Consider the following 17,938-nt stretch of genomic DNA (forward strand, 5'->3'; position numbering starts at 1 on the left):
ACAATATCCCAGGTTTTCCATGTACTTAGGTTCTGGTGAGTATTGAAGAAAAATTTCCCCCATCAGATCCAATCTCCTGTATTTTGCCATAATTATTAATTATGAATGTGATTGTTTATAATGACAGGGGCCATTTGTAGTACCACGTCTGAGGGTAGGTTAGGTGATGAGGACATGGAATTTCTGTTTATTTATGATTCACAAATCATAGTCAAAGAGACCCTTGCTTAAAATGCTGCGGGTGATTTTTCTGCAGGTAATTTTGGCAATGAAGAAAGGAGCAAATAAATAAATGAATGCATAGTAAGAAATTAATGAGTAACCTGAAGGAAGCAAAGTCAGGTTCTACTCAAGGCAGCAAAACTACCTAAGGAACTTAGGTAGTAGTTTAAAGAAGGGATCTCTGAAGAAATGGCATTTAATCTCAGATTGAAACCTAGTGAGTATGAAGTGACCATGTATATGTAGATACCAGAGTAGAAATGAAAGATAACAGTGCTCAGTGTAGAGATGACAGCAGTGCTTAGTTGTGTGGTTCTGAGAAGTGGTGCCAAAGATTAATCCTTGGATATCTGGTGGATTTGTTATTGGACTTGGAAGACTAGAAGACAAGAAATTTTTATTGTGGAAGAGTTGATGGCTTCATTTCAAAATCTGTTTCCTTTTACATGCGTACAGTACATGCAGGTGGGGATTACAGCACAGCAGTGGAGTCTAGGTGTTTTTAGTTTTCAGTTTAGGAATAACCATGGGAGAAATTGAAGCAAGTGAAAGAGTGTTGTGAGATTTCCAAGACAGTATTGTAAGAGGAGAGAAAGGGGGTAGAATTGAACCTGGAGATATTTCAACACTGTTGTTCAAGAAACACCTTGCAGAGGACTTCTGGAAGGAGTGTCTAGACTGTTTTAAAGGCAGTTAGGAATCTGAATTGTCAAAAAAGCCTAGAAAAAGAAAGTTCCCAAACAGAGGTCATGTGCCAGTACTGCTTTGATTCCAAGTAAAAGGCCGAGAAACACTCACTGGATTTAATCATGGGGGAATAACTGATCTTAACAAGATTGATTAACTTGGAAATCAGAACTAATTTTTGTAATTAAAAGTGAGTGAATGTGAAGAAATTGTTACTAAATATTTAATATTTCTTCAGGTTCATTTTGAAGGGAAAAGGTCGTGTATCAGCAGCTAGATATAAATTGGTTTAGATGTTTTTCTTTGACGAATGGTGAGACTAAATGAGTTTAAGGAGATAGATGGGGAAGTGATGAAGGGGTTACTGGTAAAAGAAATTTGGTTTATAATCAAGAACATAAAATATTTGAGGAAGTAGGAAAGAAGGGGATGCAATTGGAGAAGTTGGATTTAATTAGGAATAGCGATGACTTTTCAGTTTTTACGAGACTGGAAATACTGATGGGTTGGGAATCAGGAAATAATTGTAGGTTTCTTGCCAGTGAGCTGAAATATTTCTTCAAATTATCTGTTTCATTTCTGCAGTAGGAAATGAAACCATTTTTGAAAACTAAGGAAAAAGGTGAGATTTTTTTGTGAGATTAGAAAAGCACAGGTAATATTAACACATTCATGAAGCATGGCAGAGCACTTGTTAAGCCAAAGTCAGGTGCTAGATATTTAGAAAAGGCTTTTGGCAGATTTGTGACACTGTATTTAGACCAGCTCAGTACCTCGTTCTGATCTGTGACAGATGCAGCCATGAGACTATGAGATATTGGAGTCATCTGCAATTGGAGTTTTGAGTAGTAGATGTTGGAAAGAACTAAAGGGCATTTGAATTGTTGGTCTTGGTGTGTGTATGTTGGAATGAGTAAGTGTATGTTCCTCTGATCAGTACAAATTAGAGGTGGAGGCTAATTTTGGAAATTAGGGTCACTAAGATGGAGGTTCCCATGTAGTAGGACATCCTGGGCATGGGGAGAAATTATGTGAACAAGTTGAAAGGAGGAGGTTTTGAGAGAAGAGTCTGGTCATTGATCTGACTGGTGACATACGTAGGTAAAACTGGTCCCGGTGTCCTTCAAGATGAAATTCTTTAGTTATTTCACATTCATATATAGAGTTAATTTTAAATTCTAGCTGTCAATTTGTATCCATGTAGTTTTGTCCTATAAATAAAATTTTTTGAATCTAGTGCATATAACTCATTAAATGTATAAGTAATCTGTAAAGGCAGAGTTATTGTTGAGTATTAAGTTCAATGTATGTAAGCAGATATATGTAAATTCCACTCACAGAGTCTCTTTTTTTTTTCAATATATGAAATTTATTGTCAAATTGGTTTCCATACAATACCCAGTGCTCATCCCAAAAGGTGCCCTCCTCAATGCCCATCACCCATCCTCCCCTCCCTCCCACCCCCCATCAACCCTCAGTTCTCAGTTTTTAAGAGTCTCTTATGCTTTGGCACAGAGTCTCAATTAATACAGGTAGATGTTTTCTCTTTCCAGGTCCTCACGGTCAGTGGGTTTTAATCATACCCTTTGCTGGACGTGTTGTGAATGTGGATGCAATATATTTAGTTATAAACATTGTTTTAGGTAGCACTTTAGATATGACAAATTCTTTTATATACTTAAGTCATGAAATGCAGACATAATCTTGTTGATAAAAATAACTAGAACTCCAGGCCCCAAGAAGTCAATAAGATACCTCTAAAACTAAACCCCTCAGTCTATATTTTATGAGCCTATCTGGTCTGTGGGGATTGTGCAGCAATCCGTAGCGTGTAGCATTGTGACATGTATACTCCTGCTTCTTTCCTGTGCAAGGGGTTGTATGTGCTAGACTTGCATGATAGCAGAGTCACTGAACACTTGAACAAGGGTTGGGTCATTGAAGTGTTCCAGCCAAACTTTAAAGAGATTCCATGGTTGCTTCGCCACACGTCCAAGGCCGTGAGTGATACAGGTGGGTTGAGGCACTAACACTGCCTGAAAACCACATGTGGAGGAGCCAAGGTGACTGAGGGAGAGTATGGGGCCCTCGTGAGCTGAGATGGGTGTTAGAAAACAATGTTAGTGGACCTCACCAAGAATGATAAAATATGAAATTCCAAAATGGTGTCCTTAGTTCTGGATACAAGAACCTCCATGTGACAGGAGTCAGAATCTCCTAGGATTTTGGTACCAGAGATGTAATTAAGACCTCTGAGTATCAAGTCTAATTAAACTAGAAACCCCTATGCTTTTGCTATCTCTATAACGGGGATATTAATAGTTTCTTTATTGTTGACTTTATTATTGACTTCTTATTGTTGATTCTTGGAGAGGAGAGCCCCCTTCCCTGTTTGTCCTTGTTTACTCTGCAGGTACGTGTGAGTTGAACCAGGTTGGGGGAGGGGGAGGTCGTTACCGTGTGAAGATTTACATTTGCAAGATGGGCATACCTAGGAATATTGGAAAAGACAAGTCTCGTGGGTGCTTTCTCTTTCCTCAGCTTTGTCTGCTTAGTTACTGGACTGTCCCTTGGTGAGAATACGCAGGAAGAGAGGAGCGACTGAGTTCTAGACCATGCAACCACAGGTGAGTAGGACTTATTCTTCCTTCTCATGGACACCTGTTTTTCCAGGGGATGAGCAGATTTCTCTCCGTGGCTTGGATCTTCTGTGTGCCCCCACCCCATGTCAGTCACACTTCAGGACTCAGAGAGGCTTGTGGCAGGTCCGGGTTTGATCAAGAAATAATCCCCTACCCAGTATTGCACTACTGTATTCCATTCCCCATCCCCTTAAGTATGTCCTTGCAGAAAAGTTGTTTCTTCTCATCCATCACATGGCCTCAGTTGAGAAGTGACTCACTCATTAAGTGTGTTAGTGTCTGCAGTGGGCTTAGGCATGTGGTGATACAGGTGATAGAAATGAGAATGAGCAGAAGTTTACAGGCCTGTAGAGAGGCAGGTGTTTCTTCAGGGGAGTTCATCCATCCAGGGTTTCAGATACTGCAGAGCAGGGCTCTGCAGCATTGACACTGGGGGTGGGAGGCAAGAGAGCTATGAGCAATCATTTATTTTTTTTCCCCAACTTTAAACTTACTAAAGTTTTTCTAGACTCTGCTTGAGCATTTTAATAACTTAAGCATAGAAAAATTTTCCTTACCACTTTTTTTCCAAACAAACCAATTTCCCTCTTTGTAATTAAACTTTGTTCAAATTTGAAAACAAATTTCTGGCGAAAATTTTCCTAATTTGGGTTGTGCATTGAGAGGGATTATAATAGAACTAAACCTAGGGTCCTGTAGCAAATTTTGCAGGACTAGAAAGATAGGTTCAATTGAGAGGCTTCCCTTACCCATTAGCATTTAGACAGGATGATGTTACAGGAGGGATAGTGATAACCAAGGCTCGGAGGTCCCAGAGAAGATTGAAGTGCACAGCCTTACCACAGGAGGGTCAGGGTAGGACATTCCTTATGTACAGCAGTCTTAGGTCCCTTGGGGTTTTGCTTATGAACTGTCTGTCTTATGCCTTCTCAGGAGCATGTGGGTTGCGTAGGGATGAGAGAGGCCACACTTGCTTGTCCAAATTCTGTTAGAAGCCCCATTCAGTCCTGCAGAAAGTTGGGCACTATTGTGTCCAGGTTATTTCCACTGCACCTCATGAGACACTCATTTGTAATGAAGTTATGTTTACAAAGTGTGAGTGTGTGTGAAAGACACATGACGAGGCAGCATAGAGAAACATGTGACTAGAACCCCAGGCAGATTTTGACGTTTCTGTGTATACAGCCACTCATCTCCGGCACCGTCATGTCCAGCATACTCCCCTGATAGGGGAGGCCCTGGCTGCACCAAAATGTCTCTGATGTTTTAGGAATCTGTGACCTTCAAGGATATAGCTGTAGACTTCACCCAGGAAGAGTGGGCCCTGCTGGACGCATCCCAGAGGAAGCTGTACAGAGATGTGATGCTGGAGAACATCGGTCATCTGGTGTCTGTGGGTGAGTCTGTCAACACTGATAAATTTATTCAGCAAGTATCCAGCTTTCACTTAATCCCTCTGCTCTTAGCCCTCATTCAGAATCTTTCATGGTTCTTAACACTATTTGAACGTAATTTGTTTTTTCTCATACTTACCTACACCTATTTTGTCACCCCAAAAGAATATAGTTTTCCTGACCCCTCTTTTGTGCCTTTCTTGCTTCTAGGTCTGTAATACCCAGGACTCTGCTGGGAATTCAATGAATGTTTTAAGTGAATGAAAGCACTAAATATTACTAAATAACTGTTTTCTATATGGTCAACTGGTAGTTAAAAATCCATTTGTGGAAATTATACCTATTACTTATTTTTTGATGTTTATTTTTGAGAGAGAGAGCAAGCAGGGGAGGAGCAGAGAGAGGAGGGCACAGAGGAGCCAAAGTGGGCTCTGAGCTGTCAGCATAGATCCCGATGTGGGGCTTGAACTCACAAACCATAAGATCATGACCTGAGTTAAGTCAGACGCTTAACCAATTGAGCCACTCAGGTGCCCGATGTTTTATTAGCCTTTTACCTATTTTCAGAGAGAAATTAAGTTCTGGTGAAGCTTCTGTGTACTTGTTTTATTTATTTTTAATTTATTTATTTAAATTCAAGTTAATTAACATACAGTGTAATACTGGTTTCAGGAGTAGAACCCAGTTTTTCATCACTTACATACAACAGTGCTCATCCCAACAAGTGCCCTCCTCAATGCCCATTACCCATTGAGTCTACCACCACCCCCCCCCCACTCTCCTCCAGCAACTCTGTTTGTTTCCTGTATTTAAGAGTCTCTTATAGTTTGCCTCCTTCTCTGTTTTTATCTTATTTTTCAAAATTAATTTAACTCTACCGTGGGAACATGTAATTTCTCCTTTGTTGAAAAACACTAAAGATTCTTCACTCTGTCTTTGATCTTGGTCCTGCAAATCAGCAACAAGAAAATCTCCCTGTGTTGGCATGGTGTCACGATGTTCTTCTTGCTATGGTGAAGGACCTTAGTATTTTCAGTGTTCAAGGTGCTCTTCCCTGGGCTCTCCTTTGTTGTTCACCTAGTTCTTCCTTGGTATCCTGTCCTGAAATTAAAGATCATTCATGTTTCTCTGTACAGGATCTAAAATCGGTATGTCTTTTACTCCCCACAAACAGGGTATCGAGTTTGCAAATCAGATGTGATTTCCCAGTTGCAGCAAGGAGTGGAGCTGTGGAGGGAAGGGAGAGGATTTCCCCAAGGCGTGATTCCAGGTGAGCTCCAGGCTTGTGTGTGCTCAGCACTGGGAAGATCCTGATACAGGGAGAGCAGGACAGGGAAATGTCAACAGCAGACATCTTATGTCCTGAAAACACTTGATAGTTTTCACTTACCTGAAATGCCTGTCAACTCACTGATATATTCCTTCTTTTCACATTTTTCCCCTGTGGAAGAGTCAGTATTTGAAACATACACGGGCCTTGCATGTTTTCAACAGTTTTCTTCCTCTAAGGCACACTAGCAGTTCATTTTATTTACATTATTTTAGACAGAAAAAGTAGCCTTATGAGGCAAGAAGATGTCTGCAGGAAGGACCCATCTAAGTGCATGTCAGTGGTAAGTTTCAAGGGGGTGAACCCTCCCTGAACATTAGATACGGGACTGACAGATTTTAGAGTGCAGCACACAACTGTGATTTGAGTAAATGCTGCCCAGCAGAGAGCTTTGGGTAGTTTGAAATTAGGGAAAAAATTAAGGTATTGCTCAAAGACACCACATGAGTTCTTCTAAAAGGACAAACATAAACATGGCTCATGCATCTAGTCTTTGAAACTAATGAAATCTTTCAAATAAATCTGATATCTCTGCAGTTGAGATGTTATGAAAAAGGAAATCTCTTTGTATTGCAGAAAATAATAGGCATTGCATGTATAACTAACACAGGGAAGATTTTAGCAGGAGATTTTCACTGCATGGTCAAAGTAGGAGTCGTGTGTAGAGAAAAGAATTAACGAGTGTATGTGAGAAATTCTTTAACAGCCTCTTATCTTCGAACAGCGGAGATTTCACACTGAAAAGGATACCTATGAATATGATGAATGTGGGGAAGTTTTCCCTTACAGATCCATGGTGACTCAGTATGTGCTAAATCACATGGTGGTGTGTGGGGGGGGAGCCCTATAAATGTAAGGAATGTGGGAAGGAATTCTGCCAGAGGACTCCGCTTTCTATGCACAAAAGGACACACACTGGAGACAAACCCTACAAGTGTAATGAATGTGGGAAATGCTTCAGCCAGAAGGCTAAGTTTGACTCACACCAAAGAAATCCACACAGGAAAGAAACCTTATACATGTAAAGAATGTGGGAAAGGGTTCCATTGGATCACTTCACTTTATATACCCCAGAGAACCCAAAGAGGGGAGAAACCCGATAAATACAACAAATACAGGAAACACTCCAGCCAGAATGCTAACTTCTATTCACACAAAATAAGTCACAGGGGAGAGAAAACCCACATCTGTGATAAATGTGGAAAAAGTTTCTATCATCCTTCCTCCTTCAGTCAACATAAAAGAAATCAAACTGAAGAGAAATAATAGGAATTTTTTCGTCAAAATTGTCACCTTAAACAACATGAGTAATTTTACACTAGAGAGGAGCCCTGTGTATGAAATGAATGTGGCCAAAGTCTAGGTAAACGTCTTACCCTTTAGTTAAAATAATCACATAGAATGGAAAAGCCTTCATCAGTGTCTGACCTCAGTTCGCATGAAAACACCCGTATGATAAATGTGAGGCAGGACTGCCTTTGTACTCCACTCTAACCACCCCAAAGAGCTCACAGAGGGAGAACTGTATGCACACACTCACTGTGCCTTCACAACGTGCCATCACGCGCAATCTGTTCTTTAAGCGCCGTGAGCAAATGCTACGGCAGAGACTACAAAAAAACTCTGCCTAGAGAAACCTATAACCCACACTTCATCAGAGTGTTCAGACCTTTGCCAGATGGCCTATTACAAAGAATGTAAGATGAAAATAGAGATTTGTGTTGTGATCCAGGAATGTTTAATGAAGAATTTGTAACAATAAAAATCAAATCCTTTCAATAGATCAGTACTTGAAATTAGTAAAAATTGTTCCCCAGAAGGCTAATATGTTGCTCACTTTATATTTTTATGCAGCTTTGACCATAATTACAGACATGAGTCAATCATAAAATAACCTAAATACGCTGAAAGATCATAATAAAAAATAATGTGATTTACATGTATCAGTGTTGAGGGGCATTCACTTTCGAATGTCCCCTCTCTATAAAGAGAACTTTCCTTTTATTCTTCTTTTCTAATCTTATACTCTAATAAACTTTTGCCTGCTGCTCAAAAATAAATCCAGGTTTAAAAATACATGTACATGGTAAAAATTAATACACACATGCAAGAATAAACATTTGGTTTGTGAATAAAGTCCAGTGTTAAAACAGTACTCCTCTTTTTAAAATGTCCAACCTGTCCACATTTTCCTACTTGCACAGCCACAGTCATTCTTACCTCGAGCACGAGAGAGGAGGAGAGAGTGGGGATGGAGACCAGGGCCCGGTTGGGGTAGGATAAACATGGGCAGAGGGAGAAGTGAGTACAAGCGGGTGAGGAGGCAGCTATAGGTGCATGGCTGGCATCGGAGGTGCCAGGTGATGTTGGAGCAGGGTAGATTGAAGGGAGCATTTGGTGGCCTTAGGTGTTGACGAAAGCAGAAAAGAGGGAAAGGCGTAAAAGCCAAGTTACTGAATGAGGATGCACAAGAGGGAATCTCCAGGTAGACTCAAGGTCAAAGGCCAAGCCACTGGAAGTGACCAGAGCAGCGCTTTGGGACAGGTATTGGTGATCCACGGTGTGCACAGGTCTCAGAAAGAGGGTCCAGGTAGGGAGGGTTAATGTAGGTTAAAGGCTAGGATGGAGGAGTATGGAGTACACTGAGGGGAAATAGGGGTCCGGCTCTGAGGTGAGGGATTGGGACCATGGTAGATGGTCTGGGTGGAATCGAAGTCTTTTTCTTCTCTCCCAGCACTTTCTGCTAAACCCCCAAGCAGTTATTCCTTATATATTACAGCCTCAGACTCTCTGGGTTGGAAGAGGATCAACAGTAATTTTGAGGCAGTATTCAAAGTCTTGCCCCCAAGATTATACCCGCTAGTGTTCCCACCTGTATAATTTCTTTGCTTCTGTTCTGGACCTTTGAATGTGGTAGAATATCATTCTCATCATGTGGCAGTGGGGAAGGGGTTTTGCAGATGTGGTTAGGTCTCGAATTGGTTGTCTATAAGGTGATCCCAAGGACGTTTTTCCTGAATAAGCATAACCTAATCAGGTGAGCCTTTTTGAACAAGATCTGCAGGTCAGAAACAGCATGTTAGAGAGACGTGAAGCCAGAGACAGTCTACTGCTGGTCTTGAAAAAGTGAAGGGAGGATAATTAATAAAAGTAAAATATAGGGAGTGGAGAGGAGTATCGAGGAAGTGGGAGGAGGAGGAAGACACTTCTGAGAACACTTCTGTTTGGAAGCTTGGTTTGGGAACGTTTGCTGTACCAGCAAGGAAATTAAGTGAAAAGGATGAGTGGGGAAAAATTGGAAAACAAACGAACCTAACTTTTTATCAAATAACTACCATAATCACAGAAAATAAATAAAAAAAAAATACCCAAATTCAAGTAATTTTTGAGCACAGTGTTTTTATACACTCAAGTGAAATACAACAATACTTGCAAATTATTCTTAATGCCTACTTGATTTGGTTATTTTTTTCAGTGGTGTGAGTGTAGCAGTTTTTAAAGTTTTTATTTTTAATGTATGACTGAGTATGTGATTAAATATATTTAGGTGTTTTTCAGCCAAAAGTTTACCTGGTAATAGAAAATGGAGATACAGATACTTGAGAAAGGAGAAGATAAGTTTCAGGGCATTTGGATTGGAATTAGACTTAATTAGCATGAATTGACAATCTGTGTTCTTGTGCATATGTGCAGACATGTGTCCTGTGCCCTGAAAGGGCCTAGAAGTAGGGAGGGACACCTCAGTTGCAATGACAAATATCACTCAATTACTGGTTTCTAAATTTCCTTCTCACTAATTGGAGCTAGGCTTTCTTGGAGAAGGGGTTGATTGAGGTGGGCAAATGCAAGATTGGTATTGAGTAGAGAAAGTACAGATGAGTCTAAGGTATCTTTTGCTGGAAAGTAAGGAGGTACAAAAGGAGAGTGGACAGGTGAAAAGGAAATAGGGGGCAGATTGAAGGGGCTCCTATGGCCACATTTGGGACAACCATATCAGCAAAATAAAAAATAAAAATAATAGATTTCTTTAGCACATTGAAAGATTAACATAGTCATACACATATACATACGTGTCTTCATACGTGGCAGGAAGTGAAACATCACAGTAGAATACTGGCTAAAAAATGCAGAGGGAATGGTAGGAAAAACACCACTTGAAACTAGTGAAAAAGGTTTATGTTAGGTAAACACTTTAAGCATGTAACTGAAACATCGATGAAAAATAATTGACATCATAATGAAAAACATTGACATCATGTGGTTCCTGGTGTAAATCACTGAGAAAGACTAAACATCACTTGTGGAGTGTTCCTAAAAAATGAAAACAAATAGAATAATACCACATAAACTAAATCCCACCATTAGAACACAGAAGGAAACACTGTTTGGGGGAATTCTGGTGAACAAGTGGCGCATACTCTACACAAATGAGTTTCACAGAAGACAAAGCTGAGGAAAGTAGCAAGCTAAGACAGCTAAAAGCAATGCATGAACCAGAACTGAATCCTAGAGAGCGGAAAATTAATAACATTTATGTTAATACCAAAAGAATGGAATGCTTAAAATACATTTAACACAGGTAGATCTGTACTCAAAATATTTTGAAAGAAATGAAATAGACCATAAAAAAAGGAAATATTTAAATGGCCTAAATGAAAGTGATTATGGGTTGGAAGATTTAATATCAGATGGCAGCACGCCCAGACCTACAGATTCAGTGTAATCTTTATCATAGTTGCAGCTGACCATGAAATGCACGTGGAGATCCAAGGACCCAGAAAAAGCAGCTTTGAAAGAAAAAAAAATTAGAGTGTTCACGTGTCCCACTTTCACATCTTACCACAAAGAGACATTAATCAAGACTCTAGTGCTGGAGTATGAATAGACTTCTAGATTAATGGGCTAGAATTAAGAGTTCAGAAGTAAATCCTCACATTTATAGTCAATTTATTTTTGATAGGGGTTCCAACAATATACTTATTTTAATAAACGGTCCTGGAGTAACTGGACATCCACATACAAAGAAAAGAAATTGTACTCCTACCTAATATGCAAAAAAAAAAAAAAAAGCCCTCAAATGGGTAAAATAGCTAAATATAAGAGCTAACATCACAAAACTCTTAGAAGAAAACAAAGACAACAAAGACATAAAAATTTGTGTTCTTGGGAGCACGTGGCGGGCTCAGAAGAGCATGTGACTTGATCTCGAGGTCATGAGTTTGAGCCCCACAATGGGTGTAGAGATGACTTAAAAAAAATAAAAATACATATATTTGTGTTCTCGGATTAGGCAGTATCATAAGCATGTGCAACCAAATAAAACTGATAAATTGGAATTCATCAAAATGAAAATGTGCTTCAAAGGACGCTAATAAAGTTGAAAGACATCCCACACAAGGGGAGAAAATTAGTTGCAAATCAGAGTTCTGAAGAGAGAGTAGTATCCAGAATGCATAAAGAATTTATACAACTCAAAAATTGTCTAGAAATCAAATTTAAAAATGGGCAAAAAACTTGAATAGATCTTTTTCAAGGAAGATACAAAAATAACCAGTAGGAATAACAAGATCCTCAAAGTCAATGGTCATTAGGGAAATGCAAATCAAAACTGTAAAGGGATAGCACCGCACTGCCACTAGGATGGTTCATGCAAAGACGGTGGGAAGTGAGAGGATATGGAACATTGAACTCTCATCCTTTCCAAATGGGAATGTCACATGGTGCAGCTGATTTGGAATGCAGCCTGGCTGTCCTTCAAGAAGATAGAGTTACCATATACTCAGCATTTCAGCTTCTGCTGACCTATCCATAAATGAGAACATAGGTTCATGCCAAAATGTACGTGTGAGTGTTCTTAGCAGTTTTCATAATAGCTGAAAAGTGGAAACAACTTAAATGCCCAAAGTTGAATGAAAAAGCAAAATGTGCCATACTTGAACAGTGGAATGTTACTCAGCTATTTGAGAAAGGATGAAATGCTAAATACATGCTCTTACACTGATGAACCTTGAAAGCTTTCTATTAAGTGAAAAAGGACAGACACGAAAGATACTTCTCATGTAAATCTGTTTATATGAAATACCCAGAGGAGGCAGGTCCACGGAAACAAAGTGGAGTAGTGGTTGCCAGTGACAGGGAGGAGGGGGGATGGAGAGTGTCTGCTAATGAGGATGGGGATTCTTGGCAGATGGTAAAAATGTTTTGTAATTAGTGGTGATGGCTTCACAGCTTAGTGAATATGCTAAAAGAAAGTCACAGTTTAAAGGGTGAATTTTACGGAACGTGAATCGTATCCCAGTTGAAAAGGATGACACCAGCTACAGAACCCGAATCCTGGGGGTGACCTGTGACCTGGGAGACGAGAGAGCTCAGCAGGACACAGAGCGTCCCCCCGGCTGCAGACAAAGCAGTGGGCGCTGAGGAACCTGAGGGCAGCAGGCTTGGCCCCTGTGCACCCGGCCTTGCCCTCCTCATCTTGGGAGTTTGCTCCAGCGCTCCCGGAAGAGTTCCTTCTCTCCTTGAAGTCATTGCATCGGACTTTCCTCTGGGGCTCCTCCTCAGGAATGAGAGGGGTGAGTAAAACAGGAGCAACCCTGAACTCCTTTCGCTGGCCTGTTTCCTTTAGGTGTTGGCCAGGGGGGGAATCAGCACCAGAGAGCAAGGTCATAATACCAGGATGTGTGGGGTTTGGCGGGAAGATGCTTAAGAGACTGGCATCTTTTGTGTGCATGGCTACCAAATGTAGCGGCAGTCATGACACACCTTTCGGCTGTTCTCTCGTGGAAGGTGCACCTTGAATTCTGCAGAGATGTGATGCGGGTGCAAGCGGAGCCTGTGGAACAGCCTGATAGAAATTTGACTCACTGACCCATCTGTCACCTCAGCCAAGAGCATCTGCCTCGCGGTTCCCATTCTTGGCTCTGTGAGAATCCCATCCCAGACTCCACAGCTGCAGATGGGGTTGTCGCACACTTGAGGTCAGGCAGGAAACCTAACAGAGGACCATGGGTGGGGAATGAAGACTCACGGGCAGGGGCCACAGCCTCGCAAGAGCTCAGTTTCTTCCGGGTCTCCTGATACCGTGATACCCCTTCATCTGCCTCACTGAGTAGTGCCTTGATGGATGGGGACCTGTGGCACACACACGGCCGTGAACACCTTTTCTTTGCTCCTGTCGCTCCAGGGCTCCAACAAATGATGGCAAATTCTCCATTCCACGTTTTTGCGCCGCTGCTCACGCACACGTCCACAACCAGCAGCTTATCGTGGCCCCACGACGGCTGGCAGTCTTTGTGCCAGTCCTCATGGGGGGCATTCAGCTCAGCTTACTGACGGTGCATTGTGATCGTGTGTTTAAACATTGAGAACACAGATCCGGGTTTGTAAAATAAAGTGTGTATGCCTTTACACACATGCAGATGTTCATACTTTATACACAGCTGTCAGTGACATCCAGCTAAAGACTGTCCGAAACGTGCCTGCGATTGAACAAAAATTGGATTCGTTACTCCTTTCATTTAGAGACAGTTTTCAAAATGGAACTTTGGAAATTCTCAATAAGGTCTTAGAACGAGCTGATTTTCACTTGTGTTAGTTGATTTCAGGGGGCAGTTAAAAGTTAGAAGAAGATCTAGATATTTTCTGTCAGAAAGCAGGGATAATTGTTTAACTGGTATCTTATGAAACCTTCTCTCTCTGGAGGTATGAATAGAATAAGACTACAGCTGTATCTTGTAAAGAAGCAGCGATCACTTACATAGGCTGAGAGAGGGAAGGAGTTGGTATTTTGTGGCTTGGATGATGTCTCTAGTTTGTGTCTGGACATGACAGCTGGGTGGAATTGTCTTCCTCTTGATCTGTCATCAAGGTTTGTCACATAACGGCCTGAAATGATGTTGCTGTTCTGTGCAATTGGTTATGTTGACCAGGAGCACACCACGACCTGGCTGAGGGTCCAGACCAGTCTGGGGATGGCATGGTTTGTTTCCTGCTCATACAATTTAGAGAGAAGCAGGGGCAGAGGTGAGCTGGAACATTCAGGCTATTTGTTCTGGACTCTAGGTCTCTGGTAAAAACAGAAGTGGAATAAAACCTGACAGAAGATATTGGAGCCATGTAGCTTGACTGAAGGGTAGGGGAGCTGGCCTTGGGGTAACAGTGACCTTCAGCAAAGGGATGAGCCAGTGTCCAGGCAGCCAGTGAGCCGTGGTCTGTTCTCCTTAGGGATGATCCCTCCCTGGTGGCCCTCACCTTCCCTTGCGTCAAGAACACATGTTTGAGAGGTGCCTGGGGGCTCAGCCTGTTAAACGTCCGACTGTGGCTCAGGTCATCATCTCCTGGTTCGTTAGTTCTAGCCCTGCGTCCGGCTCTGTGCTGACAGCCCAGAGCCTGGAGCCTGCTTCGGGTTCTGTGTGTCCTTCTCTCTCTGCCCCTCCCCAACTCGTGCTCTCTCTTTCTCTCAAAAATAAATAAAAAACATTAAAAATTGTTTTTAAAAAGAGCACATGTTTGCTCCTGCCTTCCAGCTCTGCTCTGCCAGCTCTGTGCACCCGCTCAGTCCCGAACAACTGCCTGAAATGCCGGTGCTGTGGGATTTAAGGCTGGTGTTGCGACTTTGTCACTGCCAGATGCCAGCTTGGAGAGGGTGGGAAGTAGAAAGGCTGAGCAGTGAGCCACACTCATGTGTCACATTTGAGAATATTCCAAATAGTAAGTGAATTGATAAAGATTTCTTCCATGAAAATCATTTTGTACGGAACATTCATGACAGTGAAAAGTAGTCAAAATAAAAACTAAAAACCTTGACTTTTACTCTGAAAATTGATGGGTAAACCGTACATGATGTAACAGAATGGAAGGACACTGCACGTCAGCCCTGACTGGAGAGGGCAGAGGAGCCGGTGTGCTCGTGGGCATGTCCACATCACGTACCTGTGATGCTAGGTTGACTTGGGAGTCACTCTCCTCTGAGCTTGCTGGGCTGAGTCTCCTACAGAAAAGTCTCTAGGATTTACATTTATCTCCACGGAACTAGTTTTTCTCCTGCTTTTTGGGGCTCAGTGGCAATTTTCTTCTCTAAGTAGACAGACCTCCTTTCTATTTCCCAGACTCCTCTGGCTTTTTAATTTGATACAGGAGAATAACAAGGGGAAGATATGAGTAAGTACTAAATCCTGTTGAATGATCACTCTAGCATAATACAGGAACACAATGGTATTTTGTTATGCCACTATTATATAGGAATTACCATATTTTAAAAACATATTAAAACTTGATGTTGGAAATCTATTACATCTTGGTTTTTAGAGAACTAGGGTAATGTAAAAATATAGATGAGTCTCTTATGCATGATGTATATTGCTGGTTCATATGAAATATGGAGATTCTTATGTTCCAGTCATGCAGAGAGTGAAATAATTCTGTTTTAAGCTCTATCTTAGGGTCTGTCATCTGGCCACATTTCATGCTGGGCTCACTCACACACTACAGAACTGTGAATGTTCAGAGGAAACTTTTCTAAAACAATTAAAATGGCATAATTGTATAAATTACATTGAGATGCAAGCAATTATTATGAAATTTGAAATTAGTATAAACACAGCAAATATTTTATGGCATAGGCTGAATGTTTTTGATTAAAATAGTTTAGTGGGTAGTTACTTGAATATTCAAATAAACTGCTCTTCAGCAGAAAATGATATATTTACAGTATGCCATAGTGCAAACCACTTAACACTTCATGTGAGAACATGAATCAATATTAGGAATTCTTCATTAATGTAAAGTGAATAATAATTTTATTATGTGGAAAATGAAAGGACATTAAAATATAACTTCCTGGTATTCCTTTTTTTTTTTTTTTTTTTTTTTGCAAATACACAATTTTTAAAAATTTGATCAGCACAGAGGATTTTTAGGGCAGTGAAAATATTCTGAATGATGTTGTTGTATGATGGATCTATGTCATTATACACTTGTCCAAACCCATAGAATGTATAACCAAGAGTGACCGTCAGGTAAACTGTGGACTCTGGGTGATGATGTGTCAGTGTAGGGCTATCCTTGGTAAAAAAACAAAAGACGTACCCCTCTGGCAAATGTGTTGATAAGGGGTGGGGGGGGGGCGGGTGCTGTGCATGTATAGAGTCAGGCAATAGATGAAAAATATCTGTACCTTTCTCTCAGTTGTGTGGTAAACATAAAACTTCTCTAAACAAATACTTAAAAAAAAATCATTAACTGGAAAATGCCAACACTTTAAACATTGTTTTCTTTGTTGGCCAAACAATACCTCACACAACTTCTATATAAATATTTCTGGGAAGCTTAGAAAACATTCCGTTAAAATTTTATTGACATTATTATATCAGACTAATAAGTTAGTAATGTAGAATATATTAGTAGTACTTCATAATTTGGTATTAATAAGGTATAATTACTCTCAGGAATGACTGCATAATTCAGTATTAGTAGTCTAAGCACAGATTATATAAATAATGTTATTGATATTGATACTTATACCCTTAGACTATTTCATTATAATTTAAACTTAATGTTGTCATTAATTGATCATTAATGTTGCAGTTATTATTTAAAGTAGCTTTTCCATTTTAATATTAGATGTTGTATCACAGTTCTATCAAAGTCTTCTCATTGGTTTCTCTTTTGAATTTCAGACATGATTGCGGTCAGCCTATCATTGAATCCCGCTGTTCTGAAATCTAAGGGTTCTCACTGCCTGGGTGCTGCAGGAAGAAATGTAACTTTTTCACCTCAGTCATAATTTGATAATTTGATTTCTAATGTTTTAATTAAAATAATTTTTAAAATGTGAAAATCCCTAAATTATCACTAACTGCGGTGCAGATTGGTACAGATCAACTACAATTCTTTTCGTTTAATCCAGAGTTTTCAGAACTCTTCCGTCTATATGTGGTCATGAGTCAACAGTTGGTGACCTTTCTCTGGGCTGCAGTTTTCCCCAAAGAAGAGCTGCGCAGTTTGGCTTTAGGAACTAATAAACTGAGTTAGAGCTACCTTTGCATTTTAAATGTAGTGATATTAATCAGTTCAGCACAGTGATCACCCAGAGATTGCTTTCCTCCATGGAAAAGACTAGAAACTTGGTGATCGTTCTCCTTGCCGTAGTTCAGGCTGATGTACTCAGAGAACTAGGACTGGGCTGGGTATGGTGACAGGGAGGGTCAGTGAGCAGTGGGTAAGGGAAACTCAGGTCCTCAAATGGCTTTTTCTTGGAGCTGGGAACTCCGGAACCAGTTCTAGAGATGGTTCCACATTCAACATCTTCTGTGCTTCAGAGTCTCCAGGTCTTACACTTGTCCTGCAGAGGAAGTCCTCAAAGGATTTGAGCACCTGTTTTCTTATTTGGGAGGTTTGGTCCGTGTGCAACTATAGTGTCACGAGACACCAGAGGGGTAAAGAAACTTGGTTCCCGTGGGTCATCTGAGGACCCGGAGCGAGGTGACAGGGATGGTCACAGATGCACAGTAATGAGCATACAAGAGTGCAGATATTCTGTTCAGTTATTATTCCTAACCTGTGACAGATGAGCTCATGTCTTCAAGGGTGTCCCACCGCCTGTTCCCCCAAGGCCTTAGCTACAGTGCTGAGGGAAGAGGGTCTGACCTCTGGGAGAGGAGACA

At 40.8% G+C, this 17,938-nt stretch overlaps 1 protein-coding gene across 8 annotated transcripts in view; it reads left to right on the forward strand.

Annotated features, from left to right (window-relative positions):
- LOC125164228 (zinc finger protein 705A-like) overlaps nt 1-17,447 on the forward strand; it is a 33,343-nt gene extending 15,896 nt beyond the window's left edge. For 3 of the 8 annotated variants that reach the window (XM_047856824.1, XM_047856827.1, XM_047856826.1), the window contains exons 2-5: nt 3,451-3,536; nt 4,822-4,948; nt 6,120-6,215; nt 16,952-17,447. In XM_047856824.1, the coding sequence (XP_047712780.1) occupies nt 3,525-3,536; nt 4,822-4,948; nt 6,120-6,215; nt 16,952-17,058 (342 nt within the window). In that variant the 5' untranslated portion in view covers nt 3,451-3,524 and the 3' untranslated portion in view covers nt 17,059-17,447. Of the gene's footprint in view, nt 1-2,462; nt 2,472-2,783; nt 2,923-3,450; nt 3,537-4,821; nt 4,949-6,119; nt 6,216-6,490; nt 6,559-15,382; nt 15,963-16,951 lie in introns of those variants that run through there. The other 5 variants (XR_007151690.1, XM_047856828.1, XM_047856830.1 and 2 more) reach the window with 5 other exon arrangements.
- The last annotated feature ends 491 nt before the right edge of the window (nt 17,448-17,938 follow it).

This window comes from Prionailurus viverrinus, chromosome B1 (genome assembly GCF_022837055.1).
Source record: "Prionailurus viverrinus isolate Anna chromosome B1, UM_Priviv_1.0, whole genome shotgun sequence".
Lineage (NCBI taxonomy): Eukaryota > Metazoa > Chordata > Mammalia > Carnivora > Felidae > Prionailurus > Prionailurus viverrinus.